This window comes from Ochlerotatus camptorhynchus, unplaced genomic scaffold, assembly GCF_037179485.1.
Source record: "Ochlerotatus camptorhynchus isolate MF236.1 unplaced genomic scaffold, CSIRO-AGI_Acam_v1.1 ptg000077l, whole genome shotgun sequence".
NCBI lineage: Eukaryota > Metazoa > Arthropoda > Insecta > Diptera > Culicidae > Ochlerotatus > Ochlerotatus camptorhynchus.
Genome location: NW_027040567.1, coordinates 9,358,231 through 9,377,440, shown reverse-complemented (window position 1 = coordinate 9,377,440; position 19,210 = coordinate 9,358,231). Strand labels below are relative to the sequence as shown.

Below are 19,210 nucleotides of genomic sequence, written 5' to 3'. Positions count from 1 at the left end.
AATTGCCTCTGAATGTTCACTGAACTTCTATTGCAGTATTTCTTTACTTTTTTTAAGATTTGGTGAAACTTCCCAGATATTTGACTGGGACTGGGAGGACCTCGGACAAAAGCACACTGTTCACCCAACCTACCTTGCCACTTTCAATGTCATAGTAGTAGATCTCTCCCATATTAACGGTGATGTAGTACAGCCGTTCCGTTTCGAAATCCAGGACCAAGCTTTCCATCGGATAGAAGGTCGAATTGCTGATCAACTGCTTCTCCGAACCGTCCATCCGGCTGGAGTACATCTCGTACAGCTTCGGTGATTCGCTCGTCGTGGCAAAGTACAGTATTCCCCTGAAATTGTTGCAAAGCTGATTAGATTGAGTTATTAAGAAAATCAAAAGAAAATCAAGCTCACTTGGAGGGATTCACAACCAGCGAGTTGACCAGCGACAGATCCGTCAGGATCTCCGTGATAAACTCCCCCTTCATGTTGCACGCCAGAATTCGGCTGTTGCTTTCCGTTCCCGTGGAGACGAACAGCAGTTTCGTAATCCAGTCCACCGCGAAACCCAGCGAATTGGCAATGTCCGTATCCAGGATGGTCTCGATGGGTCCCGTCGCCAAGTCCGACGACTTGATTTCATTTAACTGCACATCGTTCCAATAGAGTCGAGTTGCCGATATGTCATAGTCCAGTACTGCTGGCTGGACCACCTGCGTCTGGTGGCTGATGGTCGGAATGGTGTAGTGATTGGGTTGCTGCAGATCCACACCTCGGATCTCGGTGGACATGACAAACAGTAAGATCTCTTCGTTGGGAATGCAACGCTTCTTGTTTCCGTTCAGTCGCATCACATGCGGACAGGCACACTGGAAAGTCCGATTGACGCTGAGAAGGCACAGGTGCGAGCATCCCCCGTTATTCTGCCCACACGGATTGTGGGAATGATCGTTCGGTTGTCGGCTGGAATGAAGAATCTGTATACCAAAGGGTTGACTTTGAGTTCGTTGTATGACGGTGACCTCCGTGCCGTTCCATTTGTTAGCACGGATGACCGAATTGGTTCGCCAGTCGGTCCAGTAGACGTAGTTGTCGAACAGTGTTATGCTGAAAGGATGCGACAGGACCTCCTGATCTTTGATGACCAGATGGTGGTTGTTGCCGTTGTAGGTTATCGTGTGGATCGAGTCCGAGCGGGCATCGATCCAGTAGACTCGTTTCAGGACGTAGTCTAAGGTTATTCCGTTGGGCCAACCCCCGTCCAAACCGACATACTTGATCGTGGTGCGGTCTTCACCCGCCATCGTGCATCGTTCCAGCCTGGGAGCACCTTCTTCCCAATCCGTCCAGAAGAGTAGTCCTTCCATGGGATCTAATGCGATCGCTCTAGGATTAACCATGTCCCCGGCAACTAGAGTTCTCCGGTAGCTACCGTTGGTCTTAGCAACCTCGATCTGATCCAAGTTGCTGTCGATCCAGTACAAATTCATTCCGATCCAATCCACCGCCAGTCCTTCAGCCGTAGACAGCCCAGACTGAACGACGGCTTCCACGTTGCTCAACGAGTCTCCGGTTAGCGTTCCTCGAAAGATCTTGTCATCGATCACGTCCGTCCAGAAGACCTGAATCGAATCGTTCCGCCAGAGAAAATCCAGCGCGATTGTGTTCCTCAGTGATGTGTAGAAATTCTTCACGGCCAGCGTGTTCAAATCTACACCACGAATTTCCTGTCGATTGCTAAAGATCACGTGTGGCGCGTCGGGATTATTGCTCCGGCAGGTGAACTTGTCGAATGTCAAAGTGTATCCTTCTTTGCAACTGCATCTGTAATGCTTTCCATCGGGGGTACAAACCTGCGAACATGTGCCCCAATGTTCGCAAGCATGGTCTACCTTACAATCTTTCAGATTGGGCTGTAGGTATAGATGCTCCGGGCAGGAGCACACAAAGCCTTCCGGTGCGTTGTGACAAGTATGGGAACATTCCTTGGGGGCTTTATCACAAAGTTGATCCTTGCAACGAAATCCCTCGTCCATATTGTCCGGACAATCCATTCTTCCGTCACAGAGTTGATCGACATTGATACAAGTATTCGTTGCCAGACAGGTTCTGTTGGGATACTGACAAACCGTTGTCTCGTTGTATACCGAAAAAGTCACATTCTGACACAACCTGTTGTAATTATCGACACACTTTTGATCACTGCCACATAGCTGTTGAACCTCTTGCCTGCATTGAGCTGCCACTTCATCTTCGGTCTTGGCCGGTCCAGCCGGAGCCACAGTCGTCCCGTTCAGACTGCTGCCGTTCATCGTGTGTTCGCAACCACCGTATGCATTCAAGCAGTTCAACTTGGGATCGCACATCTGCGACCGATCAATACACCCGTACGGACTGCAGTAGAACTCATTCGTTTTACACTCTATGTCGCACTGAACCTCATCCGAGTGGTCACTGAAATAGAAACGCTGTTGTAAGATATTCGATTACTTCACTTTACACCAGAATCAGGAAGAAAATATACATGTCTTGAAATAAATCTGATATCGCTAAAGAATAGCTGGACCTACCCGCAATCGTTCTCTCCATTGCAGAGCTGCTCGAACGAGATGCAAACTCCATTCTTGCATTCAAACTCTTCACACTTTTGGCAGTGCGCCGGTTCATCGGACAGATCGTACGGACCACAGTCCGGATGACGATCGCAGACCCAAGTTTTCGGAATGCACCGTCGACTGGTTTCGCACTGGAAGAAGTTGTCGATGCAGGTCACGTTCGAGCAGTTCACGTAGTCTTCGTCCGTTTCGTCGATACAGTTCACCGTGCCGTCGCACACCAGGGACCTGTTGAATTTGATCATTACAGATTTTAGAACAGCAGGAAATTACCTATCCGTTAACTCACCTATTGATGCACCTTTGATCATCGCACTTGAAGTTGTGCTCCAGATCGCAGTTCGGATTGCACGGTCCATCCGGCGTCTGCTCTTCGTCACTTCCATCATCACAGTCCCGATCGTCATCGCAGGTAAACCTCTGATCGATGCACTGGACTCTGTTTTTACACAGAAAATCCGTCGCATTGGGGCACTTCTTCGGAGTTTTAAAAACCGTGGCCAACTGTACGCACTCGGTACGATTTTCGTTAAGCACAAACGACTCCTCACAGACGCATTCTGCACGAACTGGCGTGTTGATGCATATTCCCGGACATCCATTGTCGCACAACTGCTGATGGTTGGCATTGTACTGCGTAAGGTTGTCGAATATCTTCAGCCCGAACAATCGCGGTTTCACTACCGCGATCGTGTCGGTCGAATTCGGATTGCTCACATTGAACCGCTCGATGTTGCCCTTCACGCTGTCTGAAAAATAAATCTGCTCTTTGTACACTCCGATCGCCACCGGGTAATGATTCCCCGCCTCCCCGTCATACAGCAGTCTTCGGTCCTGCCCATCCAAGGTCACAGTCTCGATCAACCCCGTCCGGGAGTCACACCAGTACAGTCGCTTCTGGATCTGATCCAGCACCAGTCCGCTGGGCCAGATCATCGGTCGAACATGTCCGTCGGCGAGCGTGTCCCTCCGGTTGCCATCCATCCAGGCCCACTCGATTTTGCCATCTCTGGGAGCCCACGACGACCAGTACATCATGCCCTTCTTCGGATCCAGCACGATCGACTGCGGTCGGACTAGATCGTTGAGCAGAATGTGAGCTATTGGCTTTGCACCCAACTTGAGGACCGTGATGCGTCCCCGTTCGGAGTTGGTGTAGAACAGATTATGGCCGACCCAGTCGTAGGCCAGCCCGTCGCAGGAACCTTCCGCTTCCCAGAGCTTTTCCCGACCGCTTCCGTCCAGCTTTTGGCTCTCGATGGAGAATTTTGATTGGATTCTGGAAGGAATGAGGAAAAGGTTTATTGTTTTGCAATTAATCGTTCTGTGAGAAGTTATGGGGGTGGAGCACAAAGCAAGGAAGGCAAACAGTTACATCCATCATTCATGGATCCTGCTCAATTACGAAGGGGCTGTCAGAAGACTGATTTAAGGGGGGTGTGCCGAAGTGAAGTGAGGTGTGTCGCAATTGTACCGTATCGTACTTGAAATCAACTTATTTTGCTTAGGGACATCTTTGGCTCATTTCACTGTGAAAAAAAATTCAGAAGGACTTGGGTGTAGATACAAAGGGCTTAAAATGCAAGTTGAAAGGCCGTAAACGGTAAATTCAGATACAATACTTTCGGAGAACCTCCACGAACTGCTAGGGTGAATCCAAAAGATTTCTAGCGTCAACCTAGAGGACCGCTAGTGTCCGAAAACTTCACAACAATGGCCAGATTCGAACACTTAAAAAAGGCTGAAGAAGACCTTTAAAACTATTGAAAACTTAATTGATGTAGCTGGTAATGGTTGCTGTCATTTTGATCGTTTGAACGGTTAAAAAATATGCGATTCCTGTGACATCAAATTAAAAACTAATTCTGTTATCAGTGAGAGCAATCTGAAAACTCAATTTGATGGACATTTTTCCTGTTGATAACAAAACGAGTATTCCGGTTGAAGTTCCGCTAAGGCAATGAAAACAAAACTTCAACAACATATTTTTAAAGAGCAAATGTGCAGCAAATTGATTTGTTATAAAATTTTTCAAATTATGATTTCAGCTTTATGTTGATATCAACGGTCCTAAAAATGCCAACATTACCTTAAAACTCCAAAATGGCTTCACAAACGCCACACAGTTAAAACCGTCTGCCGGGAATACTCACTTATCGTGATGCGCAAAGTAGATCAGCTGGTCCTCGATGTGATAGTCGAATGTGATGTCCCGTCCGAGATCCGACACCGGTACGATGGCTTCCTGTGACTTAAAACCCAGGGGAATGCCACGAATCATTCCGGGGTTCGATTTGGCATAGATGAGAAACGTTGGCCGCTTGATTAGCACGCACTGCGTTTTCGACTTCAACCGATAGCCCGGTGAGCACATGCACAGCCCGATGGCCACCGACTTCTTCCACACCGGAATGCACAGATGATCGCAACCGCCATTCTGTCGCCGGCAAGGGTGTGCCGTTTCTGGTTGCTTCTGCCGGTGAAACACGTGCAGGTGAAATGCCCGTGGAATGTCCGTGGTGACCAGCTTTGCGTCCGGTGTGAACTTGTCGATCGCGACTATGGATCGGTTTTTCCACGAGGCCAGAAAAATCGTTGACTCGAAAACATTAACCGTATGAATGGACTGAAGGTTGATCATAAAATTGGCAGATTTCTTCAGAAACCACCGATTGCTTCCATCGTAGTCAACCCGTTCGATCGAATCCAAATAGGTATCGACCCAGTACGCATGCTGCAAGGCTAGGTCCAACGCCACCCCATGGGGATAAACGATCTTCTGCAGCACGATCGACGTTCGGTTACTCCCGTCGAGAAAGGACCGCTCCACACTGGCCAACGATTTACCCCATTTGGTGAAGAAGAGAAACCCCACGGTAGGATCCAGAGCCATCCCCCGAGGCTTCATGAGATCATTTTCCAGGATAATCGTGCAGTGTTGCATCTGGGCCGAACAGACGAAGATAATTTCTCGTTGATCATCCAGAAAGTACCAGTTTCCGGAGATCCAATCTATGCTGACCTGATCGACGGAATCGATGTTGGGAAACAGGTCTGGCAGTGGCATTTCCCACGTATGGGTCACATTGTCCACATTGTAGCATTCGAAGCGGGTGTTCGGTGTTGACCGAATCAGGCATATCGTTCGATTGCGGTGATACATCTCCAACGCTCGGACATTATTGAACGGCAATTTTATACTAGGTGAACTTTCATTGGTTGTGACGGTACCGTTGATCACAGGAAATTTCTGCACATCAGCTGATGTGGCAAAGAGAAGGGACATTGGTTCCTCCTTTGGAGCTGTAAAAGAACATTTGGTTCAGTCGAAATTCAACGATTATAGAGATTCAAGTACTCACTATTAATAGCCAGGCACTTGTTGTCGATCCGGGCGTACCCACTGGCGCAGGTACACTTGTATGATCCCGGAAGGTTCTTACACGTCTGATCGCAAATCCCCTCGATCTTGCACTCGTCAAAATCCTCGCACACACTTCCATTCGGTTGACTTCCTTTGGCACAAAAACACTTTGGACCGTTCGGCGTTTGCCGGCAGTCGTAGGAACACTTCAGGGCATCGCACTCCGAGGAGTCGTTCTTGGGACACCGCAGCTCGTCGTTCGAGCAGTCCCACAGTCCGTCGCAGAATTTCTCTATATCTAAACACTTGCCGTTGCTGCAAACGGTTTGCGTTGGAAGACAGTGCTTCGAGCTGCGGCACAGTTCCGCGTCCTCGTCCGACACGTCGATGGTACGGAACTGCTCCACCACTCCACAGTCGGCATCCCCGTCGCAGGTCCAACTCCGCGGGATGCATTTGTTGGTCAGTTTGCACTGAAATTGCTCCTCCTTGCATGTGTGGGCTTTACCTGAAAGAAGAAGGAAAATGTGTTCATGAATAATTGTTCCGCATGCAAGGAGGTATTGAAAAACGTAAGTAGGTTGTGTCTTAAATGTCGGTCTAAGAGTCCTGAATAATCTAGAAACCAAAAGTATTCATTTTTTGTCCAGAACAGGCGATTTCTAATGATATCGATTATATACATTGGAGCCAATTTTCCTATATTCAAGAACAGGTTTCCGATTTCGGAGATTAAAGTGAACCATTAATAGGGGGGCTCAGATAGTCAAGTCAACGTAGCAAGATCAGGGAGTTAATGACCTGGAGTTTCTGTTGCTTCGAGAGTTCTTCCCTGGAGTGCTGAAAGTTTCCGAAACTTCAAGAATTCTCCAACTTCATGCCTAAAAATATAAGACATGTACTAGAAAAAAATGCACCAGACAAAAGTGATCGCCAAAAATTTATTTTAAGTCGGATTTTCTTGAAACTTTTCAGGGAATGAACAAATACATATGGATTATGTTTCGGCATAATTACTTTATTCGATTTCCTCTCCATCGCCGAAAGCCTGCACCTTTCCCTCAAGACCCCTCATTACATTTTGTGCAATGGTGGAGCCGACATTTTTGGTCACTTTCATCCATTCTTTCTTCAACTCCAGCTCGTTCTTAAACACCTTGGACGATTTTCGAACTTTGGCCTTCATTATGGCCCAAAATCTTTCCACCAGACGAATCTCTGGTGAATTTGGGGGTTGGCGGTTTTTGGTACAAAAACAACGTTATTGTCTCTGTACCAATCCAACGTCGATCGCGCGTAATGGCATGATGCCAGGTCCGGCCAAACTAATGTCTCGCCTCCGTGGAACCGCAGGAAGGGCAACAGACGCTTCTGGAGGCACTCGGTGTGGTAAATTTCGCTGTTGATGGTACCCATTGTGATGTACGGTTTACTTAGTTTACTGCATTGGCATATGGCCTGCCAGAGCAAGTATTTTTTGGCGAATTTGTTCACTTTCTTCTTCCTTATGTCTTCCGGAACATCAAACCGTGATTTGGCAACTTAGAACTCCAGCCCCGGTATCTGCTTTGCGTCTGCCTTGATGTAGGTTTCGTCATCCATAACCACTCACATCGGTTTCGTTAACCACTCTCGATACAGCTTCCTTGCGCGGGATTTGGCCGCCGTGTTTTGTTGATCACGCCCCATCGGTGCCTTCCGGACCTTGAATACACGAAGCCCAACCCGTTTCATGATTTGCTGAACGAACCAGGCGGAACACTTTGCCTTCAGAGCCGCGTCGCGAATCGAAAGGTTCGGATTACGCTTGAAATAATCCAACACCTTCCGGGCCTTCACAGGGTCAGCTGTCTTCGATTTTCTTCCACTTCCAGCCCGCCGCTCGGTCGTCTGGGACTCCTTAAACGACCCGAGACACAGTTGTATGGGTGATTCCCAGTTGTCTTCCGATCCATCTCATGGTCGCAGTCGGATTTTCCATGACGGCGCGCAAAATTCTCCGGCGATTTTCTTCTTGTTTCGATGACATCTCAATAACCCCTGAACCGATTGTTATGAAATTTTGCACATGTAAACAATTCACTCCAAACTAGTTCTACCCAAATTTTCATCAATTTTTACCCACGGATAAAAAGGTTACACCCGGATAAAAATGGTGCATTTTTTTCGAGTACAAACCTTACCGAAAATTCATCCTGCAATCTAGTTAAATTAGGCAAGTTTTCATAGCGATCCTTGAGCGATCCAGCTATAATCAACACGTTCGCAGCTGTCAACCAAGCCATCTAGCGGGTCAGCGGAAAACAGTTCATTTTGCCCTGAAACGGGCAATAAACAATATTTGTTACTCTCAAACAGACTTGCTTCCACTCACTTGCTATAAAAAAATGATTTTCGGAATTTTGGAATCATTACATGTTAAAATTATATTTTGTACTTGTTGGATACAGGAAGAGGTTGAAAGGCAAGTGTTTGACACATAAATCTGTCAAATTCGCTATCAGATAGTCACAATCAGCGATGTTACGACTCGCGAGCGCTCACTCTGAGTGAACGCTCACGAATCATAAATTCACTGATTATGGCACTCTAAATCGAAATTGACAGGTTTCATGTGTCAAATACATACATACTTTGCAATCTCCCCTTTTAACTTATAAGTACCAATTATCATAATAACATCTAACGTTTTTATAATTCCGAAAAAAAAACATTTTTTATAGCAAGTGAGTGGAAGCAACCCTGCTCTCAAACTTTCGAAATATATTTCATGGTAAAATGCTTGATATTCAGAACCATGAGAGTTTTTTGATATCCGCAGAACCTCTCTTGAAAGGTCAGACAATGAGGTTTAACAATCAGATATAATTGATCCGGTTGTGATTACACATTAATGTCAAATATGCCCGAACCTGTGCCAGAACGTGTCTCAGAAGAATTTATTTAGACTAGATCGGGATTTTATAAAAGTTCGGAGCCTACAATTAATTTAATAATATGTTTTTGTGTCAGTGTTTGGAATTGTGTAAACTGCGGTTGTGTCTTCTTCTTGTTTTTGAAAAATCAATGAATGTTAATATTTCTGTGAAGTGATTTTTTAGAAAACCGATGGTCGCCAAATTTTAATCCAAAATGGCGGCGGAAATCGGGTTTTGACATCTACCCGTCGTCTTCGTTCCGGAAATACCCATATTGTAGGGAATTTTACAGCATTTCTTAAACCGATGGCCACCATCTTAGATTCCGAAATAGTGTCCAACATTGATTTTAGACCTCTCTGTTTCAAAAATATCCATATTGTACCGTATTTGACAGTTTTTATAAAACCGATGGCTACCATCTGGGATTTCAAAATGGCAGCGTACATCGAATTTTGGCATCTACACAACGTCCTTGTTCCGAAGGTACCCATATTATTGGCTAATTGACAGCATTTATAAAACCGATGGCCACATCTGGGATTTCAAAATGGCGGCGGACATCGAATTTAGACATCTACAGTCGTCCTCGTTCCGAAAATACCCAAATTGTTGAATATTTTACAGTTTTTCTAAAATCTATGATTCGGACCAGGGCTCTACAATTTCGAAGCTCTAAAATGAACTCGTGTTTTGTTTCTCTCATACATACGTGTTCGACGCTTCATTTCTATAACGCCTAGCTAGACTATCAGCAAGAAACGAAAATAAAAAAGAAGGACGCTTGGAAGGAAAGGCTGGCTGTGGAACTTCTCGTCGTTGCTTTGCTCATCGCTTTCAATGTAAATAACGTCGATTTTCTAGTTAAACGAACTTCATTATGGCTTTCAATCCCCTTTCACGAACACTCTATCGCCGCTCTTTCAATTTGTTTAAAATGCGTTATGTCCCGTTTTCGATCATTTTTTTTAGATAAATATATGGATGGAAGATAAATTAGAAATATGACGTGTAATCTTCAAGTGTTTTGACGTGAGAAATGCTTTAAATGTGTTATTTCATTTTCCGTCATATACGTCATGAAACCTCTGTTGATGTGTTTCATGAAAGAGAAAACTATCAAAGTCGAGCGCTCTTTCGCTCATCCATTTCGACGAAGCTTGAAAGGAAGACCAATGGAGCGACGGGAGAAAGAGAGACAAGCGATTGAACATTTGTTTGTGCACGCCGACTGAGGTTCTAGAATGCTGCGAAGCTGTTCGACTTTAACAGAAAAAGAAAGCCAGCAGTCTCTTCGTCGCATCGATTTGGTCGATTGAAGCTGATATTGTGAAGCCCTGATTCGGACCACTACCTAGTTGCAGTATGCATGCGCTCAAAACTCTCGACGGTGCATAACACACGTCGAAGTCGAACGCCGCGACCCAACATTGAGCAACTACGGGACGCCGGAGTTGCCCAGGACTACGCGCAGCAGCTTGGCGCAGCTTCTCTTGAAGATGGCTGGAAGGACATCCGTTCCGCCATAGGTAGGTACTGCGATCCCAGACCGAAGAAATGACTGTTTTGACGGCGAATGCAAACTGTTAGTAGAGGAGAAGAATGCAGCACGGGCGAGAATGCTGCAACACCGCACGAGATTGAATGTGGAGCGATACAGACAAGCGCGGAACAGACAAAACTCGGTTTTCCTAAGGAAGAAGCGTCAGCAGGAAGACCGAGATCGCAAGGCGATGGAAAATCTGTACCGCGTAAACGACACACGGAAGTTCTATGAGAAGCTAAATAGTTCGCGCAAAGGCTACGTGCCGCAAGCCGATATGTGCAAGGACTTGGACGGTAACCTTCTCACGAACGAGTGTGAGGTGATTGAGAGGTGGAAGCAGTACTATGACGCGCACCTCAACGGTGAAGCAGCAGAAAACGAAGGTGGCACGGCAACAGACCTTGGAGCACGCGCAAAAGACGACAGGCAACCGGCCCCTGATCTTCAAGAAGTTGAGGAGGAGATCGGTCGGCTGAAGAACAACAAAGCAACTGGTGTAGATCAACTATCAAGTGAGCTATTAAAATACGGTGGTGAAGCACTGGCTAGAGCGCTGCACTGTGTAATTGCCAAGATTTGGGAGGAGGAGATATTACCGGAGGAGTGGATGGAAGATGTCGTATGCGACAAGTTGGATTGCTGCAACTATCGCGCGATCACACTGCTGAGCGCCGCCTACAAGGTACCCTCCCAAATTCTATGCCGCTGCCTGTCACTGTTTGCAAGAGAGTTCGTGGGGCAATACCAGGCAGGATTAATGGGTGCCCGCGCTACCACGGACCACATTTTCGCGATTCGGCAAGTTCTGCAGAAATGCCGCGAAAACAACGTGCCCACACATCATTTGTTCATCGATTTCAAATCCGCATACAACACAATCGATCGAGATCAACTATGGCAAATTATGCACGAGTACGGATTTCCGGATAAACTGACGCAATTGGTCAAGGCGACGATGGATCGAGTGATGTGCGTCGTTCGAGTATCGGGGACACTCTCGAGTCCCTTCTCGAAGGGGGTTACGGCAAGGTGATGGACTTTCGTGTCTGCTATTCAACATCGCGTTAGAAGGTGTGATAAGAAGAGCAGGGTAGTCCGTCCAGCTTCTTGGCTTCGCCGATGACATTGACATCATGGCACGGAAATTTGAGACGATGGCGGAAACGTTCATCAGACTGAAGGCTGAAGCTAGGCGGATTGGACTTGCCATCAACGCATCAAAGACAAATTACATGAAAAGAAGAGGTTCTTTGGAAGACAATGTTAGCCTCCCACCCCGAGTTCAGATTGACGGTGACGAAATCGAGGTGGTCGATGAGTTCGTGTATTTGGGCTCACTGGTGACCGCCGAAAATGATACCAGCAGAGAAATTCAAAGACGCATTATGGCAAGGAATCGTGCCTACTTTGGACTCTGGAATACGCTTCGGTCGAATAAAATTCGCCACCGCACGAAGTTGAATATCTACAAGACGCTGATTAGACCGGTGGTCCTCTACGGCCACGAGACCTGGACTATGCTCGTGGAGGACCAACGCGCCCTTGGTGTTTTCGAACGGAAGGTGTTGCGTACCATCTACGGTGGAGTGCAGATGGATGACGGAACGTGGAGGAGGCGAATGAACCACGAATTGCACCAGCTGCTGGGAGAACCATCCATCGTCCACATTGCAAAAATTGGGCGACTACGGTGGGCTGGGCACGTCGTAAGAATGCCGCACGACGACCCAGTGAAAATTTGATAGTTTTTTTTAGAAAACTGATGGCGGCCACCTTGGATTCCAAAATGGTGTCCAAGCTAAATTTTCGACCACTTTACGTCGTCCCCGTTCGGAAAATACCCATATTGTAGGGTATTGAATAGTATTTCTAAAACAGATAGCCGCCACATTGGGATCCAAAATGGGGTCTTGCATTGTTATCCGGCCTCTACACGGTCCTTTGTTCCGGAAATACTCACATTGCGCAGCAACATCCTATATGGACAGGCTTTCGAGAGATAGAATAGGAACAGGAAGTTCATGTGCACACTAGCGCCATGTAGTGTGAGAGCTCTAAACTAATATGAACACCATCCGAAAGAGCTTGGTCACCTGCACAACTTTGCTATAGACAACAACTTTATACATGGCCAGGATCAAAAGATATTCTATGTTGGACCCAAATTCCGCACGTTTGAAGTAATATGAAAGTGAAGCACCTCTAGCAGCGTAGTTCCCAATTAAACCTGAATCGAATGGCACAGGCTTGTTGGTTCAACCCAGTACAACAAATTTGTCGAAGACAGTATAGCTTTATATATTGAAGCAAATGAGATAATCCACCACAGCCACTATTAGTGAAAATCCCATAAGCTATGGGTATTCTTATTCGCGGTTCCTTATTCGCACCCCCGTTACCCTGACTGTACTGTCTGCGACTGTGTAATAGTTCCAGCGACATGTATCACTACCAAAAGAGCCCCACGTTGCTGAAAGCATTTCCAGGCGATGGTGTGTTATAATGCAATTCTTCTTAACCCAGCTATTGTTTTGATTCTCTCGTCATGACCAACGTAGTGGAAATGCTTTCAGGTGATAAACGTCGCTAGAAGTATTCCACAGCCGTCGACAGTATATGAGCAAGTCAAACGCGCACTCTTTTGCTTGTGGATTTGAGGACTTTCCTCAATCCCCCTCATCTATCAATGTATGAGCTAGGTAAAGAAGTGTGCGTTTGATTAGGATTGTTGCATTAATGGTCCTTCGCTGATTTTCAACTTCATATTTCACACTACCATACTCTAGCGGAACTATTAAGCTATCATCTTCAGAACTTTTAATAGCGAATAAATTTTCGCACTAAAACTTCATGTTGATATTAGTATAGGAATTCCTCACAACTCTGAAAATTGGTTACATTTCACGTATGAAGTCTAAAAAAAACAGCTTGAGTGCTATAAATCCCATTATTAAGAATTAAATACCAGAACCAGCCCTTCTGTAATTCCAGCGATAACTTACGACTTGAAAATCTCTTTTTTGTAATACTTACACACTTAGAAATTATCGCCCAATTCGGTCATTTTGACCGAAATCTGAACAGCTGAAAAAGCGGTAAAATTTATACAATTCAAATCAATTTCTTTTCAGTTACTTTGAAACTAAATCTCCACTAAAATGACAAGATTTGATCGTTTAAGCAAGGTTGAACATGTTTTGAAATTAATTTTTAATTCAATGGACTTTAAAATTGAAGATCACAGTTTTACCGAACGTTCAGCTGTTCGGATTTCGGTAAAAAATTACCGAACGCGAAAACAAAATCTTAGTGTGTAGATAGGAAGGATGATATTTTCAATGTTACAAATCCATATGGGTCATTCCAGCTCAAGTGGGCACACCACCTGTGGTCGATGTCACCTATTTGAGGCAAACTTTGCCAAAACGCTTATTTTGGCATTTTGAACAAACGCCCTTTTTTATTTTGCTCTGAAGTGCCTAGATCCCTTTCGGCTACAACCCTGGGTTTTCGAGATTTTTAAAAATTTCTACTTCCAGAAGAGATTACTCTACAACCAAATAAGCTATTCGTGATCTTAGAACGTCAATTTGAAGGTTTCTTAATGTAGATTCTTATAGGTGTAACCACATTTTGTTTTTGTTATAGTAACAACAGTAAACAGGCTGATTACCGTCAGGTATACAAAATGTCAAAAAAATGGCCTATTTTCACCATGGGCGGGATTTTTTTATTTCTTATTATTTTGGGCTCAAATTTTCACCAAACGTTGTAAAACTCTTCACTTGATGTGTTTCTAAGGGCAAATGATTTGGACAAATAGTTTTTGAGATATGACCAGATGTGTGCGTTGGAGTTTTAAGCTTTTCTGGTGGGAAATCAATGCTATTTTTTTTTCCTGAATTCCTTCACGCCGATGGCACAATCACATTTTTATGTTATTTTTCAGATGTTTTGGGCCGGATTTTCATTAAATAAAATCATAACTAATTCATTTATTTACTTCTGTCCATAATTTAATTGTGGTCCTAAAAGTGAAAAATATGATCCTATCCAACGTGCTTTAGAAGCACGATGAATTCAGATAGATTAGCAGGTATATAAAATTTCAGTTGTGGATGACAGCTGCTACTTGAATAATACCCTTAATTCATTTATTTTTTTAGATACAATCTCACGGTCAAGAATGCTTTTTTTTATTATAGTTATAAAGAAAATTAAACGTTGAACCCAAGGGGTAGGTCACTCCGCACACCAATTTTGGGTCATCTTTTTTGTCAGTGTGCCGCAAGTATGCCGATTGTGCCGGTCATAGAGCAAGCTGCTATTGTTTGTAAAATACCCATCCCGGCAACCCGGTATTTCTAACACCTTGAATGTTTTGGTTTGAAATCGCAAGGATAAATTGGATTAAGGATGACGCGGGAAGTGGCGGGTGTGAGAAATTTTGGTGTTTTGTGATCCATAGAGTAATAAAAGTCCTGTGTTTTAGTGTTTTATAATGCCCGCAAAGGCAGACCAGGTACCTAGCCTTTCGGCCGAAAAGAGTTGGAACTGGTGGGGAGCATTGTTGGAGGCCGACTTTAGAGGGTAATGAATAGACTTCTTTAGTGAGTTGCAGCATTTGAACTAAGGGTACTAATGAGGTCTGATTAACTGCCTCTTCCTCTTGAGTCCACTCTAGAACCGACATTTCGTATTTAGATCTATAAGTGAACTGCTGGTCTGAGTTCCTCTAGTATATTCAATTAGAAGATGTTCTTGAACATACAGTCAAACAGCACGTAATGTTCTGAACAACTTCAATGACAGTTTTCCAGCAGTGCACCCTTTTGTATTTTACAACAATCTTATGCCTACGAGATTGTGCCGAAGGAAAACCGAAAATGTGCCGATGGATGTGCCCAAGCTGTGTAGAATATAATTCCAGCACAATGTGCTGAGTGACATACCCCTTGGTTGAACCTTTATTTTTATTTTTTTGAAAACACACTTTCCATTCATGAACGTAACTGTCATGTTGACCCTTCCATTAAATTTTGCACAGTGGTCTCATCAACCTTATTCGCCGCCGAACGCCAGCTAGATTTAAACTGCTGCTCATTTTCCATGGATTTATATTTTTTTTTTAGATTCCGTTTGATAGGGTGGAGTTCTGGGCTGTTGGGAGGGTTGTGGTCTTTGGGTACCACAACCACGTTGTTCGCATCGTACCACTCGATTGCTTTTTTCCCATAGTGGCAGCTCGCCAAGTCCGGCCTATTATGTTGCTTTTGGAATGGTAACATCCGCTTTTCCAGGCACTCCTGGACGTAGATCTCTTGATGGTTCCCGTAGTAATAAAAATGCCGCTTTTTAGACCACACGTGTATATTGCCTGCCAGGCGAGATATTTTTTCGGGAACTTCGATAGTTTGATGGTTTTGAAAATTTCAGCCACCTTCCTTTTTCCTGATGCGGTATAAAACTCCTGTCCCGGAAGCTGCTTGAAATCCGCCTTCACATAAGTTTCGTCGTCCATGACGACACAGTCGAACTTTGTGAGCAGATTCGTGTACAGCTTTCAGGACCGCTACTTTGCCGACGTGTTTTGGTTGTAATCTCGGTTCGCCACCTTCACCTTCTTAAACGTCGACAACCCGGCTCGTTTCTTGGCCCGCTGCACAATAGTATGGGAGACATTGAGCTTGCCAGTGACGTCCCGGGTGGAGAGGTTAGGATTCCGCTTATATTTCACCGCAACCTTCTTCATCGTCGCTGCCACGTCCGGATTACGATTACCGCCGCCTTCAGGCTTCCTGGCGGTCGACAGACGCTCCCCGAACACTTTTAAAACGTTTGTCACAGTCGATTTGGCCACATCCAGCAAATTTGCCAACTTGGCGTGTGAGAACGTTGGATTCTCTTGCTGCGCGAGGAAAATTTTGACACACTGCTTGGACGTCATTTTGAAAACTGGAGAGCAAACGGTGAAGACTCATCATAGCAACCATTGTATATACACTCAACTTCCAAATGCAGCAGTTCAGGACAGAAATATACCAATTTGAAGTTGACCAATTTTTGCGCGTTCCAGACCTTAATTACAATTTTCAATATTCTATTTAAAATATACTAACTTATGAAAATAGTCAATATGTAATTTACAAAAGCCATCCCTTGTCTGTACCAACCTGTTGTCAGTCATGCGAAGATATTAGTAGATTGTGAAGATTTTTTTAAATGTTTGAAAGCCCAAGTAACCACCAAGCCCAAGCCCGCTAACTACCCGATAATCGCCCTTTTTGCGATATAAGGTAAATATAGGGTTTCCGAACTTTATATCAGTCGTACATCAGCCTTATATTGCTAAAAAGGGTAATTAGCAGGCTTGTTGGTTACTTGGGAAGTCTTTGATAGTCTACTTTTGCAGTATCTTTGCGTGACTTAAACTTGAAGTTAATATTAATTCAAAATATTCGCACTGCAAAAAATCTCTTGAGAATTGATCGAGGTAGGCCGTGCATTGAAACTGACGTGTTTTGAATTTGCTGCTGCTTTATTTTCCGAGATGTTTATTGGAAATTCAGTGCAATAAGTGCATTAGCTGGTGCATTTTGGACACCTGAAAACTTTTTCAATAATTTCGCGTGTGTTTTTAGTGCTGTGTTTGGTTATTTGAAAAAAGGATCCAAAGAGTTTTTAAGATTACCGCGATTGAACGAACCGGGGTTTTTCTTCCGGAAGCAGGAGGTAACGGTGATATCCAGTGGAAGTAGGTTAAAATCGAACGTGCAAATTTTCTCCTGCAAAGTGCTGCTGCCTGCAAGCCAAAATGGGCGCGTATCTATCGAACCACTCACAACGAAGGATTCGAGCGAGGAGGCAATTCCAACCTCGACGCAAGGCTGGCGGACCAGCCAGGAGTAGTAGTTTCTAGTGAAAGTAATGATCTCCATCACATCACTAAACATAACCACGAGCAATGACGAGGAACTGCATCCCAAACCCCATGATAAACAAGGAGTGGATGCATCCAACGAAACTTTTAAGCGCAAAAGAATCATTACCAACATAGGAAAAATTCGGTAAGATCCTTTCATTGCATTATTTTATGATTCACATTATACACAATTACACATAGTAACTCGGAGCTCTTATTTGCTTGTTTGGTATGGTATGTCCACGCATCCTTCCACCCCTGTAGATTCAAGAAATGTTCCCATTCATTTCCAAGACTCATCTTTGCGGTAAATACAACGCAGTAGGCCTGGCCGTATTGATGTTTATATCATATCTCAGATATGCTGTAAGCATCAATTAAACAAGAAAAATGATTAGACCTCATCTAACCTAACCATTTTCCAGGATGCTTTCTCGTGCTGGCTGCGTTTGTATTAGGTTAGATTAGTTGGCATAGAAAACGCTCAATTAATAACTGTAAAAGTGCTTCAAAGAACACCAAGTTCAGAACAAAGCAAAACGCCAAGAAGAACCGCACATTATGGAAGAAAATGTTGAAAAACACGAAAAAGAATGTCAAAGAGAGTGCTATGTACCTGTTTCCGAAACATCCGACGGAATTATATCACTCATTAATATAAAACAAGGTCTTAGTTGTCCGCTGATTCGAAACATCGCGGTGCGAAAGAAAACGATAAAATAATGACGTCCATTAATAAACAAAGGAAGCGAATACTAACCACAATCGATTTCGTCCGATCCGTCCGTACAGTCGGCGTAGGTATCACATTTCCAGTGCTGGGGTATACATTTTCCATCCCCGCAGGTAAAGTGCGATCTCGGGCAGGTGACTGAAAACGATACAGAGAAAATGGAAACAATTAGCCAAATTACTACGGTACTACAAGGTACTACAGAATCGTTTTTCATCGATTTGAGTAGCAGGAGGGCGAAGTTGATAGTCACATTTGATGCTAAATTTATGGAGTCTGAAAAATTGGCAGTGTAAACTTCTCGAATCTATTACTGGAAGCCATTTGCAAGACTAGCGTAACGAGAGCAAATGGTACTTAAGCTGTAAAGTTTTTAATTAATCGGCTTAATGGCTTTTCTTCACTCGCCCGCATGTTCGCACATTGCACGTGTGCTGCCTTCGGACTGCCCTCGTCCTGAACTAAAAAAAAAGAACGTTCGCCGCTATCTGTTCCGCTAACGTGAGCACGTCTGCCGGAATTAGATCGGCTGTCCTGGTTCGGAAGGAAGGGGATGTGAGTGGGCGGAAAAGGCATCTACTTCCCATTTGAAAGAAGAAGAAGAAGTTTTTAGATCGTAAATTGTCCGTATCCTCCACCCAGCCTAGTTGACGATGGGAGTGATGGAGCGTGAAGTCGATTAATTTTTATGATAGAAGCTATAAATTAATTGAAATTTATTATTCTAATCAGCCCTGATAACACCTTTTCACACACACGCTCGGCCTCACACCTAGGTTTAGCATATGGAACTATAACTTGCTTGGATCTATCTGGATGTTGAAACAGCTTCAAATTTCAAATTTTGGAATGATGCAAAGGAAAAGGTCTGACAGCTTTGGGGAAGTTGTGAAACTTGAGAGGACCAACTAAATTAATGTGTTTTTTTTAGATTGGTTCCAGGTGTGAACTACCGGTAAATTAATCTTGGGTTTATGTTGTGGAAATTTGTTACGTCGAAAAATTGTTCAGGTGGTAATTAATTAGTGAAAGGTGAGGTTATGTTTTAAGTTTTTTCGTCATCATTTCTTGAATTCAAACAACTTAAACTCAAAGCAAAGCAATCCATTGTCGGAATCGAA

At 44.3% G+C, this 19,210-nt stretch overlaps 1 protein-coding gene across 2 annotated transcripts in view; it reads right to left on the bottom strand.

Annotated features, from left to right (window-relative positions):
- Positions 1 to 19,210, bottom strand: part of LRP1 (LDL receptor protein 1) — a 529,790-nt gene that overhangs the window by 28,871 nt on the left and 481,709 nt on the right. For both annotated transcript variants that reach the window (XM_065217494.1, XM_065217495.1), the window contains 7 exons: positions 18,117 to 18,227; positions 5,969 to 6,478; positions 4,760 to 5,909; positions 2,896 to 3,885; positions 2,562 to 2,834; positions 406 to 2,445; positions 134 to 341 (listed from right to left, as the gene is read on the bottom strand). In XM_065217494.1, coding sequence (XP_065073566.1) covers positions 134 to 341; positions 406 to 2,445; positions 2,562 to 2,834; positions 2,896 to 3,885; positions 4,760 to 5,909; positions 5,969 to 6,478; positions 18,117 to 18,227 — 5,282 coding nt within the window. The remainder of the gene's footprint in view (positions 1 to 133; positions 342 to 405; positions 2,446 to 2,561; positions 2,835 to 2,895; positions 3,886 to 4,759; positions 5,910 to 5,968; positions 6,479 to 18,116; positions 18,228 to 19,210) is intronic.